Source organism: Oncorhynchus mykiss, chromosome 19 (assembly GCF_013265735.2).
Source record: "Oncorhynchus mykiss isolate Arlee chromosome 19, USDA_OmykA_1.1, whole genome shotgun sequence".
Lineage (NCBI taxonomy): Eukaryota > Metazoa > Chordata > Actinopteri > Salmoniformes > Salmonidae > Oncorhynchus > Oncorhynchus mykiss.
In genome coordinates, this window is record NC_048583.1 from 17,174,447 (window position 1) to 17,193,591 (window position 19,145).

At 43.1% G+C, this 19,145-nt stretch overlaps 1 protein-coding gene across 1 annotated transcript; it reads right to left on the minus strand.

The window, feature by feature from the left end:
- Window positions 1-1,361: 1,361 nt before the first annotated feature.
- On the minus strand, window positions 1,362-12,693 carry LOC110497421 (complexin-1). The gene is made up of 4 exons (XM_021573521.2): window positions 12,197-12,693; window positions 11,255-11,372; window positions 7,133-7,311; window positions 1,362-2,593 (listed from the first exon to the last, which is right to left on the minus strand). Exons 2-4 carry the CDS (start codon window positions 11,283-11,285, stop codon window positions 2,399-2,401), a joined length of 405 nt encoding a protein of 134 aa, XP_021429196.1. The 5' UTR covers window positions 11,286-11,372; window positions 12,197-12,693; the 3' UTR covers window positions 1,362-2,398.
- Between the last annotated feature and the right edge of the window lie 6,452 nt (window positions 12,694-19,145).

Below are 19,145 nucleotides of genomic sequence, written 5' to 3' on the forward strand. Positions count from 1 at the left end.
AACCAACTTGACACAACTGTGGGAAGCATTGGAGTCAACATAGGCCAGCGTCCCTGTGGAACGCTTTCGACACCTTGTAGAGTCCGTGCCCCGACGAATTGAGACTGTTCTGAGGGCGAAAGGAGGGGTCAAACTCATAAGGTGTTCCTAATGTTTTGTACACTCAGTGCATACTTGTTTTGTTCACCTGTGTGTTGGTCACTGACGGACAAACTGATATAGGACCAGCTCTTAGTGGCCGTCTCTGAAGCTGATTTGGAATCCGTACTTAAACCCGGCAGATGTGATGACATGTCATCATGGCAAGTTATGATTGATTATGTTAAATGATTACTTTAGTTACACAGTAAAGGGAGTTGCAGCATTTCCCCCCTCCCCTTTTTTCAGTTACGCTGGTCGAAATGCTGTCAGTTGAATGTGTCTGCAACCCAAAAGTGTGCAAACTATGAATTCATTGTAATCACTCTGTAGCCTATCAAAGCCCAAGAAAAAGCATAAAGACAAACGACTTGTCCTGCCTGTTGTAAGATCCTATGAGATTTTTCCTTTAATGAACACCCCTTCAGGTTTTGTTGCTATGTGGCCAGGTATCAGAGTTTTTTGAGGGGAGCACTGATGACTAAATTCAATATCCTATCATTAAATCTGTGTTAAAATAAACAATATATATTGGATGAGGGGGATACGTGCCCCCTCAGATTCAAAGGGCATAATGCTACTGATGAGGTATATTACTGTATGGTCAAAAGGGACAACTATAGTGTGTACAACAACCCATCCCCGTATGAACTACTGCTGAATATGACTGTGTTTTCCTTGCCCTAGCCTGGCTGTTGTTCTTTCTCGACAGCATTTGCTTGAGTATTAAGTATGTTTTTGTTAAGATAGTTCACACGATTGTGTTTTGTTGTTGTTCATGGATAAATCAGGTTTGAAAGTATTGTGCACTGTGTTTATTTGTACCGTTTTTACGCTTCTAGGCCGATGCACCAAACCGTATGACACGTCCTCTTGGGGAAAGTTGAGAGAACTACATAATTCCCACCAGCCAGACCCCCCAATGAGACATGATGGGACCAACCAATGCTGCCAAAATAAGATGCTTTGGTCTGTTGGGATTGGTGGCTGACTGGATATTTCCTGCTAAGAGTACCCAAATATTGCTCACTTTTTAAGTTGCGTTCTATGTTAATATTTATTGTACAATAACCTGTCCTATTGTACAATAACCTATCCTATTGTACAATAACCTATCCTATTGTACAATAACCTATCCTATTGTACAATAACCTATCCTTCTCAAATTTAATCTCCCTAAAGAACAAGACATACCTACCACAGCATTGGAAAAAAATACAACCTTTGTGTCTGTGAACCAGTTTTATTAATTCTCAAGCAGAACATACATGACGGCCCTTTTATTGCTGATAGCATTCCATTCTGATTACCAACACTACATTCTTACAACCAACCCACAACCAAGTACAACAGAATTATCAAGCATTATTACCCTCTTCATTCTTAAACTGTTCTTAGCTAATTATGACTTTGACCAACCTTCTGGCAGTTCAGTGGGAAAACAGATTTCCCTTTTTATTCAGGTGATGGAAAAGCTAGCCCTCCAGTCAACACAGATTTTGTAATAGCTTTAGAAATCATGATTAAATAACTTATTTTTAAATATATATATATATAGCAAATCCTGATAGCGTTGTTGTTGAATTCCGGTTTAATGTCGAAGCATAACGTTTTAAGTAGTACTGATACACCCTGGTCATCCTCCCCGTCCCCAAAAAATGTAAATGAAATTCCTGAATGCGTACATTTTATAACCATTATTACATTATACCTTATGATAATATAACGACATTCAAAATCAGAGTTATTGCCATATAGTTTTGCGTGACTACGAGAGGAAAAAGGGATATTGTACATATTCACAACTTGACTTGACAAATGGCATGCAAAGACGCAAGGTACACAGAATTGGAATATAAAATGTAGTTTAGACCTATGGCTACAACGGGCCATAGCCGAGCTAGACATGACGACACAGTATATGGACATATATACGTACGTACGTGTGCAAACATTTTCACATAAACCTCATAGACAAAACCAAACATTACTCTAACATCATGATATGATTCTTCAAATTTCCTTTAAAGATAAAATATGGCTTATAGTGTTATTCTCTGATGTTTTTGTTTTTAGAAAGACGTATGATTATTTCATTTTTTCCAACCAACCTAAAACAGGTGAAGCGAGGAATGTTTTTTTAAATTGTAATTTCCGTTGCTAACTCTCTGCTGCAGGGGGGCAGAAAAGTAATCTAAAACTCTCACCAAGAAGGATACCTTAACAACCTAATGTAACTCCAACAAACGTTTTTGCTCGGCTACTTCTTCAGCATGTCTTGGAGAGGACCAGGGAGGTATTTCATGACCGTGTCCATGATGCTTTCCTCTTCGTCGTCGTCGTCTCCGCAGCCCTTGGGCACGGACGACTTAGGGCGGGTCAGACTGCCCTCTGCAGACTGCTCCATAGCAGCCTGGGCCTCAGCCTCAGCCTCCTCCCTCTTCTTAATTCCGTACTGGAAAAACATGATGAAAGCTTTATAATAGAGATGACTATCATTGTGTCAGACTGCCCTCTGGAGAAAACGGATAGTAAAAGTAACAGCGTTATAATAACATTGTCTCAGAAAATACGCTTCTTATGAACGCCACATGGTTTGGAGGGAGGTGGGGAGTGATACAGGAATGGTCTCCCTCTTTTAATGCAATAATAATGTAAAGAATAACAAAACATTTAAGTATTAGGTCAGGAAATATAGTGGGGTGGAGTTATATTAGAATGATGTACTTCATAACGGCATTAACAATAATTTGGCAACATAAACATTGGGCCCGTTCGAGCGCATAACTTTTGTTACGTCGTCGTTGGTCACTGCCTTTCAAAGTGTGTTGCATTATGGTTATGAAAATTGACTGACTTGCGACTAGATGTCGATTGCATGGCCTTTACAAACCTCATGTGATCAAAGGCAGTGGCATGTATTCATGGATGCCAAGGGAAGCCAGGCGTACCCAAATATTTGACCAATAAAAAAAAAAATACAATTATAAAATAATTTGTCTTTTGTCTCTCTCTGTGTTTTCATAATTTTCTGTCAATTCGCAAGTTGCTGAATCTCATCGGAGAAATCAACGAGTGAGGGAAACAGAGCCCCTCTGTCTCAGTGTGTGTATTCCATGTATCTGATACTGTCTGGACCAAAAGAGTATAACATTTTGTCGCCGTAGCATTTGAATGATTGATGCCAGCAAGCATTTGGCCACCCTTGATAAAACAATTATAAAGTATTTAGCCAATCATTATTGAGCTGCGCTCAACTGTGGATTGTCCTGGTGCAGCAAAACACCCCGCAAGGGAGGCCAGTTTGGATTTGTCTTCAGACCAATCAAAAAACATAATTTTCAGAAAAACGTCTCTGTTTTTGGTCTGCTTGTGTTGACGTCCTGCAGTGGCTAGCTTGCTAAATCGGCCTTTTCCTAAGCCATGGATGGAAATGGGGATTTTGAATTATAGTTTTTACTTAGTCATTGGCCTGTACAAAGAATGATGAAGGCGATTCAGATCTAACCCTAAATTAATATGTTGTACCACTGGCCTGAGACGATTGAAGTTCAATATGTATCCTAGATGTCGCCTAGAAGGAGCCCGTTAACTAGCTAGCTATCTTAGCTGGTTCGTTGTTGCCCATGTAAGGAACAACAAAAAACGAAAAGTGCCTTGCACGATAGAGCCACAGACTGTTTTCCCAACATGAAAGGGAGGAGGATGGCATTTGTGTTCAACTAGTCTACAAGTAGGGTGAGTAATTTAAAAAAAAAAAAGTGTTTTACTTGTGCACGCACACACAAACACACACCCAGAAATCAGTGCCATGGACAGCCACATGATGTTGAAATGGTGCTGGAAAAGCGGTGCTCCTTTTTGTCTTTGTGCTGTGGTTCTAAATCAGTAGTTGTTTTAGTAAACCGTCAAACATGAACTTGCTTGACCATGCTGCAGGTGATAACTGTTTGTATATAATATATATAGATTTTATATTTGCTTTGTGGACTTCACCGGACAGATGTTGCCTTCTGTTTTTTTGATGAAACAAACGTTTGTGTAGTTGAATTTATTCCGCCACCTTGTAACCTGTATTTTTGATGTCACAGCCTTATTGTATATCACGGTGGTGTATGATCGAATGGGTTATAGAGCAAACAACACACTTATCACAACATCTGTTGTAATGTGTGTGTTTTTTACCGACTTGGCTTGGCTTCCTCAGTGATTTCACCCACCCACTGCTACTGATCAAAGGTCATGCAGTTTCTTATGAAGTCGCCTTCTCACCAATTGCACAGTGCAGCCATCACCTGCATTGTGGGAGAAACTATTTGTCACTTTGTTTGTTTGTTTGTTTGTTTTTATCTGACCCTTGTGAACGTGGACAAAAATTTGACTGAAAAGGGAACAAACGTTGCCAGGATTCTAAAGCTACAGGGGATACAAATGAAAGTGACATTTGAGACCTCTCTCTCTAACCAATTAGTTGTACAAACGTTATGTTTTCGGTTTGTGAGTGGGTGATTATGGGGGTATAGAAAAGTTTATTTTGATATTTATACAGAATTTTAAAAAATAACAATGTTGACACTGCAATGTTGATCTGTGCCTTGGGGTCGGGAAACCCACTACAGTGTCCGACCTTCGGGCTGTTGCAGATGCACCTCCCCCGACTTCCCTCTCCAACTTTTGTCTCTAGTTCGGCTTCGTGAGGCTTACCGCTCAAACACACCCATTCTGTTCTAATGCTGTAATGCTGCTGCACATTACTGGGGTCTGTGACCTCGATGCTGATTGCACGTTAGCTGTAATTCAATCAAAATCACTGACTGGAACAGGCCTCTGGGGTTAGACCAAAATAACATTATTTGTGCTCTCACTGTGCTAGGAGAATGCATGGCATGTCATCTTGTGGAGAAAGAAAAAAATAACTAAAAATGGAAAAGATGTATTAAAACTCGCCCTCTTGCTGTACAAGAAGAATGTTGTTTTTGGACATATTCTGCAAATCCGCTGAACGTTTTTGAATGAACTACTGGGAGGGAAGTGCAGGTTTTCGTTCCAACCTTGCAGTAACACACCCAATTCAGCTAGTCAAGGTCCAGACTAAGGACCTTGACTTATTTGATTTAGGTGTACTATTGCATAAAACTGCACACCCTGAGGAACCTTGGGTAAGGGCTATTCCAGGGCTATATATTACAGGAAATTGGGACAGGATTCAATACCAAATGTAGTGTGAGCCATTGTTGTACAGTAGACCTACGTAACAGCATGTTACAAAAATCTAGTTTCTAACTTAAATAACAGAAACCTGGAGATGTGATGTCACCCACTCTGTTAGAAGTAAGAGAGAGTTTTGTGCATGTGTGGTGTGTGTGTGTGACAGAGAGAGTGAAAACACAAATCTGTGCTAATTAATTTATCTCTCAGAACAGAAACCCAACTCTTCTTCCTCTGACATATTGTGCACAGCTGTTACTAGCGCCTTTGTGCTTTTTTGGGTTATTTTTAGGATCTGTCAAAAAACGGTTTTGTTTTTTTATTCCTTCCAAAAACAAAGCTGTTACAACTCTTCTCTGCTTCTACTAGTCTCTTATAAATATGTCTTTATTTGTGTTTTACTACACTGTTAGAAAAAAAGTCTAGAAAGTCTAGAACCTTAAAGGGTTTTTCGGCTGTCCCCATGGGAGAACATTTTAAAGAAACCGTTTTGGTTTCAGGTAGAACGCTTTAGGTTCTAGATAGAAACCTTTTGAGTTCCATGTAGAGCCCTTTCCACAGATGGTTCTACATGGAACCCAAAATAGTTCTACGTGGAACCAAAAAAGGTTCTCCTATTTAACAAAACTAAATGTAACCTTTTATTTAACTAGTTATGAACAGATTCTTATTTACAATGACGGCCTAGGAACAGTGGGTTAACTGCCTTGTTCAGGGGCAGAACGACATATTTTTACCTTGTCAGCTCAGGGATTCACTCTACCAACCTTTCGGTTACTGGCCCAACACTCTAACCACTAGGCTACCTGCCGCCCCAATGGGGACAACCAAAGAACCCTTTTGGAACCATTTTTCTAAGAGTGTAGGCCAGTGCTACCAAGCTGACATCAACCTTGATATCATAGTCCGTTGAGAGAATTCAGGAGAGAGAGCAACCTTGAGGATGAGGGAAAGGCGGGCTGGAAGGCAGAGGTCATCCTGTCTTTGGCTGCCTCTGCCATTCTGCTTTTCAGAGTCTCTATTCCCTAGCAGTTATCTTCCTGCACTGTGGTGGCTAGTGGTTACATAGCAACCTCCACTAGCAACCATGCAGCAGCAGTGCATCAGGCAGCTGAAGAGGAGCACCGCTTTAAACACGTTGTAACATGGGAAATGTAGTCCTTCCAGTAGCCAGATATGAGTAAACATCGTTTTACAATAGTTTCTGCGCTAAACTTCCAAAAAATGGGGGGCCATGCCATGAAAAGGGGGAAATTGTTTTGTTGCTGTCAAGCGAGTACTGTCAAGCGAGTGAACAGTGGCCTCGACTGCAGCTCTATTAGCTGACCCCTGCTCTCACTGGGGCCTCTGCCAGTGTGGTAACAGGATAGCTAGCAGCTCTATACCGTCGGACCAAACTCATTTTCACTTCCTGTACAGTAATTAAAATTTTTATTTTGTTAGTGTATTTAGGCTGTTTGAAAAGGTTAGAATCCTAAGCAACTTGCCTTACAAGTACAATAAGCCAACATAGCTACTTTACTAGGTCAAAGCTGTGTGTTGGAACATCTTGATAGAGTAGGGGTGAAGTAGGCCTTGTGAATTTCCTTTCTCTTTCGGCTTCAGATCTGCCTACTTCTCACCAAAAGAAATGGTTTATTTTTAGTAATAACTAGGGCCCGGGAGTTTTTCCAGCTCAGATCAAGAGGTAAAGACAGAACTCAGGGCCCAACATGAACTAAAATTGCCAGCTGATAGAAAGGCAGTGTGTATAACTGTTCAACGTCACATTTATTATTTAGTTTACCTTGTCTCTGATGCCTTGTCGCATTGATTCCCTCTCCACTTCCATCTTTGCATATTTATCTTTCCTCTCCTCCTCCTGCTGCCTCAGAGCCTCTTGTCTTTCTTCCTCTTTCTTCTCTGCATCGGGGTCGGGCTCTTCCTTGTCTCCTCCCATCATCTTGCCCACATCAGGTGGCCCTCCTGGGTAACACAAAGACAAAGGGCTTGTTCGACATTGCAGCCGACAGTGCAGGCGACTGCCGACCTGACTGATCTACAAATCACCTTGCACCAGAAATAACTACTCATTATTACTTGTAGATCAGTCAGTCAGTCACCATTTACCCACAACGCATCATGGATTTGATGATCTCGGACACAGCCATTGGCAACTGTCAGACAAGCTTACTTACTTTTAACATAGACTGTCATATTGTACGGTAGGCCCAAACAGACCGCATTTACATACATTTTTAGTCACAGACACATTATCCAGAGCAACTTTCAATCGACATCCAGCGCCTTACAATCAGTGAAGTAGTCACATTTGAGTTTTTTTTTTTAGATCACTGGGACAAGGACGAGGGAGCACTCTTGTCATTTTTTTTCCCCAGTACAGAATATGCAACGAGATGAACTGTTTTCGGCGATCCTCACACAACGAGAAACTAAATCGTGTTCTCATGTGGAGCCATCCATTCGTAACACAAGTTTCACTCGCACGTTTCAATGCAGAGAAATGCTGAATGTCAGGAAAAATGTTATGTCACAGTCGCAAGCATTCTGCCAAATGAGCAGAACTGTTACAGTCCGAGGAATTGCCCGACAGTGCCTCACGACTGCATGCTTGGTCATGCGAGAGAGGGAGGGGGAGAGAGAGAGAGAGAGAGAAAGAAAGAGGGAATTCCAGGAGACTGTTGTGCCCCCTGGAGTGAGCTGCTAGTCTGTTTTTTTTCTTTTTCTTGCTCATCAGCATAAAAAAGAACTGCAGCAAAACGGAGAGCAAGAGAGATAGAGAGAGAAAAGGGAGACTGCTGCTCCTGTAGCCGGTCGGTGGGTCAGGGCTTATAGAGCTGACTGCAAATCTACATTCTCTCCCTGATCAGATAGAATCCAGGTTATATAGCATGGTGCCACCAAACTGAACACCATACAATCACTGGGGAGCACACTCAGCAGAGTGTTCAGTCTGGTTTAACCAGGCTACATCCAGTCCAGGTTAGTTTCAGCAGTTTCAAAAACAGCTGTGCTTAGTAATAGGCAGCATCATCAACCCCCCACCTCTCTCTCTCTCTGTCTGTCTCTCTCTCTGAGTTTGTATTGTGAGTTGATATGGGCAATAGTTATAAATAGCCACAGCTGGTTCTTGGTGGCGTGTTCTGATGATGACTGCAGTGTGTGTTTTCTGTTTCATTGCACGCCATGTGCTTTGAAGAGGAAGGAGTGTTTCATGCCGTCGTGGGGCACATTAGATTAAGGATTAAAGAGGGCCCTTTTATATGAAACTGTGTAACTATGCATCATCTCATAAACCGTCTTGCTCGCCCTCCTCCCCCTCCTCCTCTTTGTCGTCCTCCTCCTCTCCGCCATCCCACTCCTCGGGATGACGAAGAGTTCTACTTACAGTTCTACTGTCTCTACCGTTTTTGACATTGGTGGGGTAGAATTCCTTATTTATAGATTCTGGGCTGTGCACTGAAGGAACTCAAGGTCACACACTCACTAAGGAAAATGATTAGCTTTGCAGTACAGAGGGAGGGAGTCTGGGAGATACAGGAAGCAGTTTAGTGCACCCTCTCGCTGATACAATCTCATCTAAGTGCTTTCGAATAATGAGATTAGCTTTGACTTTCAGTCAATTATCGAGCTAGAAGAGCATCTGAAGATGCCTCCATTCTATTTTCTGTTGAGGAAAGAGAAATAGTTGCCCCTCGGCAGTACAGTACCCTTCACAAGCAGGATAGATTCCCTGCAGGCTCAATAAAACTGTAGCTTTTCTTGGAGGTGAGAAATATGGCTGATTCTCCCCTAGGCTCAATTGAAGTCTAGGTGGACCGAAGCTCTACCGTTATACTGGATCTTACAACTATCAGATCTGGTCCCTTCAGAACGGCAGACGCCAAAGGGAAATAGGCTAGCTAGAGGAAAGGAGGTTGTTTTCCGATTGGCTGTTAGTCTTTCATAGTCCTGTGCGTGGATGTTCTTTTTTTCCCTTCCATTCCAATGTTTCCCATTAGGCTCCACTATGTGGTGGCGTGTTGTGGGGTTCATTTGAAGGACTAGGTCTTGGTCTGACACTGGTCTTGCTCAAGTTCAGATCCTCCTCAGGTGAATCTTGAGCTATGTCTGCTATCATAAAATAGCTTGCACATCCAGTTTCGGCATTCACGGCCTCTATTCACAAAATGTCTCAGTGGAGTGTGTGCTGATCTAGGAGTGCTGATCTACGATCAGATCCGCCCCCTTATCCATTATGATTTCAAAAGCCAAACTGATCCTAGATCGATCAGCGTTTCTGACGCATTGTAAATACGGTCCCAGGCAATCGGAAGAGGAGTGTAACACGGAGGAGAGTTGTACTAACATGTGTACGAGTCATATGCCATAACAGCAATCTGAAGAGGCTGGTCAATAATCTCCTTCTGCACTTCTTCGTGCCCCCCCTCCGCACCCCAATCAAATCAGGCCCTGAGCCAAAAGATGACATCACCTAACCATTCCACTGAAAAAGGCTACATAGCCTGCATCCCGATTTTCCCACCTTTCCACTCATGCGTCCCGCCATGGATTTTACAATGCTGGAAACTCCCTCCAGCCAAAGCACATCAATCCATGACAGGAAGGGTGCAAGTGCACACTGCAAGCAGCAATAGACTGGAGATGCGTCTGAAATGATTGCCTATTACCATATGGTCCTGGTCAAAAGTAGTACACTATGCGTAGAGAATAGGGTGCCATTTGGGAAGCACATTTGGGTGATGGAGCAGTCAGTGAGTGTGGTGGATTCTGGCCTCTGTCACCAGCTACCTGGAGCTTGATTGTCCGTGTGGAATTGTTTTTCATCGGTCAGGTGACAGACATCATGCAGGGATGTATGTATAAGAGTTCAGATACATGGAAATCAGAGATGAGATTTCTGGATAAATGTGTGATATCTATCTATCTATATATATATATATATATATATATATATATATATATATATATATATATTTAAAACATGATAATAATTAATTATGTTATGTTCATCAAGTTTTTTTAAAATTATCATTTATTGACTGCCGTATTTAATTCCTTGATGTGTCTGTTGTACCTGTACCTCTGCATTCAGGCTCTGTTGTTTTAAGTGGACTACCGCGGACCAATGAATGAAAGTTATCTGCTTAAATGTGTTGGCTGACAATCAACATTATATTTGTGACAAGTATCTCAAAGTTAACTGTAAGGGAAAAATGTATTTAGTGAACCCTAAATTAGTTCAATTGATACAAAAACATTTGGTTGATATTCACAGATAACAGGCTAGATTATATGAGTGTGAAGTAGAATTAGAGTGTAGCTGTGTGCATCTGCAATCAAACACTTTTAAATGCTGGTATGTGGGAAAGGGGCAATGCTACTGTTTGTTTCGGGATTCTTATCATGGAGACGGGAGAGAGCACGGGGCGATGCAGAGAGTTGGTGGTTGGTCCTGCATTTCAATGAGAAATGTAGGCTACCTCTCGCAATCTCGACTCCCACACACAATCTCTATAGGCTGCTCAGCCAGTGCAGCAGAAGACCCCAACAATGCAGAAGACCCCAGCAAATATGATGAAAAAAGTACCACAGGTGTACAGCATTATATTTGTCAAGACTACGTGTTCACTTATCAAGTTTGACCTTTTTTCTTTTTCTAATATAGTCTACATCAGTTTGGTCCATAACGATAAAGGGACAACGTTAGTCTAAAAAAAAATACATGTTATGGCTATAGCGTATAACTATATATATATATACCTATTCATTAACTTAGAAATAATTCATAGAGTTGAAAGAATGGCACACGTAATGTATTTTCCCATCCCGTGTACAGTATATGCTGCATTGCCATTTGAGTGTCCGACACGACCCTGGTAATGGTGCAACGCGTTAATCAACTTACCTCCCATAGCTGCCTTCATTACAAAATTCATGGTGATGCTTTAAGTCTTGCCTCCCCTCAGATTCACAGTTTCACCTCAGACAGGACAGATGCTTCCCAGGTGCCAGGAGAAGGAAACCTTAGAAATTGAGACAGTAGAGGTTCAGTGGTTATATTGGCCCATAACTCACTTTCTCCATCAATGACCGTGTGTCTCTGCTCCCTCCTTTTAGTTAGCAAATTGAATGGTGTGATTTACAAACAAGATGCGTTGTCGGCTACACCTCCTCCGGGTAGTGCTAACCTCAAATGTATAGCCCACTCTATTTTATGAATTTATTCTGACGGGGAGGTCAATTTAGAGCGGTTTTCTTGGGGCATATTTTGTAAAAAAAAAGGCTATAAATTGACGGCACTGGTGTCGTAAATAACCGCCCCAACGTTGGTATAACGTAGCCTAGTACATTGCATGGGGCCAAGCTTTCCTGTACTGTACATCAAATGGGAAGAAGCAGCCTCATGTAAGCACAGGCTACCAGACACGATATAGCACCCCAATGCCGAAAACAGCGTTCATTTGATCAGGGAAATATATAAGGCTAATCAATTCCTCGAGTCCATAATCCGCGTTTAATGTCAAACTTTCAATGGTCAGTCATATGGTTTAAAACCCATATGCACGGTGAGTTGTAGCCTACGACGTCCCAAGTAGCCTAACCATAATCCCAATCATGGCTAATTTGAAATGAATAGGGCCTACGATCATGTTTAAAAAATAATTATTCCCCTTTATTCGGGACACATAACCTTGTCTGAACCCACACACAGCTACAAAAGCAACGGCAAAAATCACTTCCTTTCTCGGGCGAGGAGCGATTTCAGCACCATTGTTGGGGGGACAGCTCCCAATTCGTCCCACAACATCAACATCTCTTGTGTCTTGCGATCGGGACATGCGATTACCTTTCCGAGCGCCTTGGATCTCTCAAAATAGCAAAGTTATCCTGGCAAAATATGGAAGTTGTCGCGAAATAAAGAGGGTGTGGAGATCCTTAGATGCTCACTCTGAGCATCCCTGCCGTATTTCCACCGTCTTCCTGGCTTCTGCACAACGACTGCACGCGCGTCAGGGGAGGGAACTGCAGTTGCTGTCTGATGATGAGGAGAGGTGGGTAATCACATGGAGTTCTACCAACCTTCTCCCAAACGTCCCACGCCTTCACTGACAAAAGCCCACTGCAAAAACTGCCCCGGACTTGCAACGTCTGCTCCCCCTATTACCCAAGATTTGGCTACTAGGTTACACCGTTTGGCAAACCGCCACTTTGATACCCCAGATTAGCTATATATAAACTCTCTAATAAATGTACCTTCAAAAGTCTGACCTAAATGTTTTCGCAAATAGGGTGAACGCACACTCCAGCTGACGTAAGTTTCTTCTGTAGGTTACTCACGTCATGCACCATTTCGTTAGCTCGTTAATTCATTAGAATGGATATGTTGATTTATTGGTGGTTGCAAGATGTTTAGTCAGCGTTCTAGTAACTATATAGTTCGGTACTGCGCCGAGGTGCAATGTGTTTTATATCGGATTATAATTGATTGGATTTATATAGTGCTGTTCTACCAACTGAGGTACTCGCAGCGCTTTACACAGTAGGGGGAAACTCACCTCAACCACCATCAATGTGTAGCGCCCGTCTGGGTGAGGCACGGGGACATTTTTTTTGTGTGCCAGAACGCTCACGACACATCAGCTAGAGAGGTGAGGAGTGATATATGCCGATTTGGAATGAGGGGGATAATTAGGTGGCCATGATGGAATGGGGCCAGGTTGGGAATTTAGCCATGACACCGGGTTAACACCCCTCCTCTTACAATAAATGCTATAGGATGTTTAATGTCCCACCCAAAAGACGGCATCCTATGCAGGACAATGTCCCCGTCACTGCGGCATTGAGATCTCCTCAGACCAGAGGGAAGTATGGCCCTCCAACACAACTTCCAGTAGCATCTGGTCTCCCATCCAGGGGCCGAACAGGACAGACCCTGCTTAGCTTCAGATGCAAGATGCAGGGTGTTACGCTGTTGGTTCGATTATCATGGCACGCTTTGTTTTAGAGATTTGAAGATTGAAATCCGAAATTGTTTTTTAATAAAAAAAAAAAATCAACAACAAAAAAGCGTGGATTGTTCTCCATTCACCCCTGATTCAGAATATACAATTTTCATATTCATGGCATGTTTGGTTCAATAGCTATTGTCGAGTTAAAAAAAACACACAAAAAAACAATGTCCGCCGAGTATCTAATGTAAAACGGAATCTAAAACAAGCTCCTTTTCTTGTCAAGAATCCAATTACCCCGAAAAATGGTCATTTCAATGAATTTTCCTCCAGTCACTGTGACTTTGCAAACCTGCATGAAAATAACGCTAAATGAGACCAATAAGAATGTGTTAGAGGCTTAAACCACTGTCAAATGTAGGGAATGGATAGAAGAACATGTTTCATTCATATTCCCCACCAGGCTCCAAAGATGCTCAGAAAACGGTTTTAAAATGTCATAAACCATTTCTTCCCCTTACCTTTTATCTTAGTCTTTTCTGAAACTGAAGAAGTGTTTCGTTGTGATGATAAACAGGGTTTGGGTCTGGTACATTCATTCCACATTCCAAAAATGATACACAGGGTCAACGAGCGTGTTTTTCATTTCTACTGCCTGTTGTCGGTTATTTGAAACCATTCCGTTGGTAAGTCAAAAGTGAGCATCAAAACAAAATGCATGACATTTCAGTTGATGCATTGGTGCACCTCATTTGAATTACAGCAACTGAGCTTAAGACAACCAGACAAGGTTACTAAACTTTTTATTTTACTTTTATTTTACCAGGTTATCCCATTTTCAATGGAGAACATGGACAGGAAAATCTACCAGGAAATAAGAACAATAAACAAAAAAGCCCAATGACCCTAAAGAGAGGAGAAACAGATCTCCTACAACACTGCACATGCCCAGAAGCTACTGTATGAATTAACTATTCATCTGCAGTCTCCTAGCTGCTCCCTCAATCTCTCTCTCACCCTCTCTTCCTCTCTCTCTCCCCCTCTTTCTATCTCTCTCTTTCGATCTCTCTCTTTCACACACACTTATCTCAGCCACCCCCCCCCCCCCCCCCCCCCCGCCCCACAGTCTCTCTTTTGCTCTCATCCTCTCCCCATCTCTCGGTCTCTCCCCCTTTCTCCCTCCATCTCTCCAATCTCCCCCTCTTCACTTTTCCCTCCCTCCCTCGCTCCCTCGCTCCCTAACTCCGAAATGACATTTGCATTATTTAACAGCCCCTGCAAGGGTGACTTCGTCTTGGCATGCTTGACATGCTGCCTGCGCCCCACTGCCTAGTGCTAGTGCCTATATACCAAGCCCCACTGCCTAGTGCTAGTGCCTATATACCAAGCCCCACTGCCTAGTGCTAGTGCCTATATACCAAGCCCCACTGCCTAGTGCTAGTGCCTATATACCAAGCCCTAGTGCTAGTGCCTATATACCAAGCCCCACTGTGAGTCTTTGGAGCCAGGCAGCTATACTAATAACTGACTACAGTAGAGGGTTAGAAGAAGGGCTGCCATAGAATCCATTCATTCCTCAAAACACTGGGACTGTATCCAGTCGAAACACACAGACACAAACATCCATCATTCTCTATATAGAACCCTTGTGTGCTGTAAAAATGACATCACTGCGTTACAGAAACTCACACCAGAGAGGGGGATTCTGGGAGTTCCATTGAGCTGTATTGGATAACGTTGGAGGAGAGGAAGAGATTGAACCATTTCACTATTTGACTGCTAACACAGTGGTTGGCAATGGGAAATGTTGCTTTTAGTCACGTGTAAAAAAGCTTTGATTTATCAGGAAAAGATATTTGACATTGTGGAAAAATGTTGTGGGGGCCTGTAGTGTTTTCAGTGTCATTACATTCTGAGAAATATGAATCAATTGTACATTTCATACATTTTACATTTACATTTGAGTCCTTTCGCAGATGCTCTTATCCAGAGCAACACCACCGTCTGGGTGGTGCAGTAGTGCATGCATACATTTTCATACTATCACACTCCTTATGATATTCTTAGTCCAACTCCCCTCATCTGTGCGGAGCTGAAGGACACCTCTCTCTCTCTCTCTCTCTCTCTCTCTCTCTCTCTCTCTCTCTCTCTCTCTCTCCGTCTCTATTGTGCTTTTCCCGAAGTAGAGCAGAGCCGAGGAGGAGGGGCACGTTTGCTTTGAAATTAGTGTCAATCAACTGCACTCTGTGGTCTCTGGAGGAGGTGTGACTGCCTGCCTGTCTGCCTAGCTGGACTTCCACCGCAATGCGTAAAGGGTTCACACCCCAGCGAGGGCGGGTCCAGCTCGGCCGGACGTCCTGCAGCTATTGTGATGTTAAGAGCTTTGAGTGATCTCTCCCCACTGACTGGGCCCTGACTCTGTCTGGCTGGGCGAAGGAAACAGCCCAGACAACGGGGGGAGTTGGGAGTTGGAAAGTGTCCATATAAGTGCTGCATACGTTACAGAGAGCTGGAGATGTACTGCAGATTGCGTCCCAACTCCCGTTCCTAGACTACTCGGAGGCAGCTAGATCATTTTCTTAGCCCCCCCCCCATACTAAATTGCCCCCACCCACCCTCCTCTCTCTTTCACACACTAAACACCCCCTTTCACTCTGGGTTTTTAAGATAAAGTGTTTGTTCATGACATTGGATGTGTGTTGCTCCTGAAGGGTTTTGGGTTCATCTAATTAGCGCAGTGAGGGATATTTGGCTGAAAGCCATGTTAACACACAATTAGTAGAGAGACGGTATTTCTGTGTGTGATACAGAAAGTCTTGGTGTCAAATGTGAATATTAGCTCCAGATGTGGACCCCAACAGGCTTCCTTCCGCTCCTTGCTGCTGCGCATAGGGAAAATGCCCTCGCGAAATCACACTTAAGTAAACTAGTGGAACACTGTTCAGGCTTTTGCTTTCTCTGTGTATGCTCATGCATACCTTTTGATCCTTGCGTGCACACCATTACTGGTTTGATTAACAAAGAATTTGGTGATGACTTGCTTACTAATACCTTAGCGAGACTGCAGCCGTACCCCCCCCCCCCCCCCCCCCCATTTTGCAGTGTTTCTGAACCCTCTGTGCCATAACCTTCAAATATTTCTTAAAAATGCATTTTGAAAAAAAGTCTACTATCCTTGTCTGATGTGCAGCCCAGCCCACTGTTCACTTCTCCCTGCATTGCTATGACAAAAAAGCCTATTGTACTTAATCTGTTAAAACACAGATCCAGTCCAAATGACTTGGACGCTCAGCGATATTCATCACTGGTCATCGGGAACCCTCTAAACCCATACCCGAAGGCCTCCGTCAGGCAAAACAAAAATATCCATCATCACAAAGATATCCATCCACCATCTTAGTTTTTCCCCCTCAAAGAGCATTGAATAACGTGGTTCTAGATTCGCTAACTCTGCAGAAAGAGAGAAATCTGGGGGCCCCAGTATATGCCCTGTATTGATTAAAGGCTGTTGATCGATACTGCACAGTTGATGGTTAGTAGTTTTATGAGGGGCAGTCATGCCGTTCCCACTTTGTTTTATGGTCCTCTTCACCCTCTGCTGACCCAGCACTCTTTATAGGCTCTGGCTAGGGGCCAGGCAGGGGGAGGCAGAGAGGAAGGCAGGCTGGGGGAAACCGACCCATTCAGGGAGACCAGGTAGGCTGGGGGAGACAGACCAGACAGGCATGCCGGGAAGTATAGGCAGGGAGGGAGGCAGAACAGGAAGGCTGGGGGAGGTAGACCAGGCAGACAGACAGGCAGACAGACAGACATACAGACTGGCAGGCAGACAGGCAGGGAGTGCGGGGGCATGTCTTTAGTTCAGCCTCCGAACATCCTCTGGAGTTCAGTGGCAGAGGGGAACGTTTGATATTGTGTTCACTAAGGGCTTTGTTTGTTCTCTGTCTGTGTCCTCGTAGAACAGCGAGCGTGTTATTCTGCAGTGTTTGTGTAGTGCTTTGCTGTTACTGTGTCCCTCATCGACTGTGAGTCATGCATTGAAAAGAGAAGTACAGTCAAAAGGATATTTGATCATATTTTGTTATAACAATGATATTACCATATCCGTGTAAACATTTGTGTATAACATTAAGTGGTTGAATAGGAGTTGGGTAGGTGGTAAAGGTGGCTCTAAATCATGTTGCATTTCCACAATCATTTTGAAGAGAGATTTGTTCTGTTCTGTTCTATGCTGCCGTCTCCTGTCGACTGCTGACACTGTCACCCCTCACAGCACGTGTGTTGGTGTATTGATTACAGGATTACCAGCTTTGACACACACACACACACACACACACACACACAGACACACGGGACTCACACACACACACACACACACACACACACACACGGGACTCACACGCACACACACATAAACCCATGCACACAAGGGCGGGCGCGCATACAAATCACTCACACAAACTGCTGTTGCTGGTCTTTTAATCGTTGTGTAGGTCCATGAATACATATGGTAATACATTCAAGGGGTCATGCATATTTTACAGCTTTAAAGGGTAGGCGAGGGAGAAAACAGTGAGTGACCAGATATATCCGAATCTTCTAAAGATATTTCAGGTCATACCTCTCCTTTAAAAATAATCTCCACTTCAACTGATGATTGCATATGCAGTGCATAAACAATCCCATAATTGACATGCGTTGTGTGGTCCACACAGAAATACCTCCAAGGCTGCGTGTGTGTGTGTATGACTTTGCAGATATGATGGGTTGCCCTTGAGAGACCTTCACGAGCATTGCAGGGATGATGAAATGCACTCTCTCTTACTGTATTCGCTCTACCTCCTTCCTCTGACCAAACCAGGGAACTGCACCCAAATCAGATGCGCAGTGAGCACACCAGCGTTTAAATTGCAGGGGTGCATCGAGGGAGGCAGTCGTGCGACTGAATTGTTGGTCCACACAACCGTCTGGGTGGTTCAAACAGCTTCCTTTCTGCTGTAATTACTTCCTGAATTCATTATTCAAATGATTAACAGCTTTTAAAGGGGTGAATTGGATGTTCTCCTAGCTTCTACCCTGTAACGCATACGGTGTAGCCTATAGGCTGCACCTACAATTGCTGTTAAGGGCAAACACTATACAAATGGTCAAGTCAGTTAGTCAACCGACATTTGAAACATAATCCAAATCAAACGTAGATGCCCTGGCTCCTGAGCATAACAGAGCAGAGCTTTTTTTTTTTCTGTACAAAATGAAGTGACAAATATAATGGAAAATACATACATTGTCGATATATTCAATCTCTTTGGATATTTATCTCATCTTTTCTCGTCCAGATAAGTCCTCCTATAACACAGAGCACTGTGATAAGTGCTTCCTGTACTGCCCCGTAAGCAAACCTGAATTCAAAGTGGACAGGGAAATTCTCTTTTGACTTGGTTGTTTAATAGTGTTGGGGGAGAGGGAACCCAGTTTTGTGGGGGAACACCTGAGCAGTGGAGCTGGACAACAGAGGGGAATAGGGAATACCTGATAACCTGCCCCCTGTGGACAATGTAAATGTAATGGGGTTGTGTTGTGACGCAGACCAGTGAAGTTAAGGTCTATTTCTAAGACTTCTAAGGGGCGACTTTATAGTCAGCCAGATACTTGACATACTTCACAAAGGCGACTGTTAAGTGAATCAACCTGGGGACTAGTAGTTCGCTTTGTTTACCTAACGTCTATTGAAATAAGTGTTTGCAAGTACCTAATTTAGTCTAAGCGTGCAAAGAAGATTTTTTAATATATTTTTTTTGTCTGTGTAAAATGCATGAAATAGGGTTCCAGCTGAAAACATAGTCAGTT

What these genes read in the sequence shown, in the direction of transcription:
- LOC110497421 (XM_021573521.2), bottom strand. Translation starts at nt 11,285, where the DNA reads ATGAATTTTGTAATGAAGGCAGCTATGGGAG. An exon ending in AATGAAGGCAGCTATGGGAG is followed by an intron (nt 7,312 to 11,254) that starts GTAAGTTGATTA and finishes TGTGTTACCCAG; the next exon opens with GAGGGCCACCTGATGTGGGC. An exon ending in GACAAGGCATCAGAGACAAG is followed by an intron (nt 2,594 to 7,132) that starts GTAAACTAAATA and finishes ATGTTTTTCCAG; the next exon opens with TACGGAATTAAGAAGAGGGA.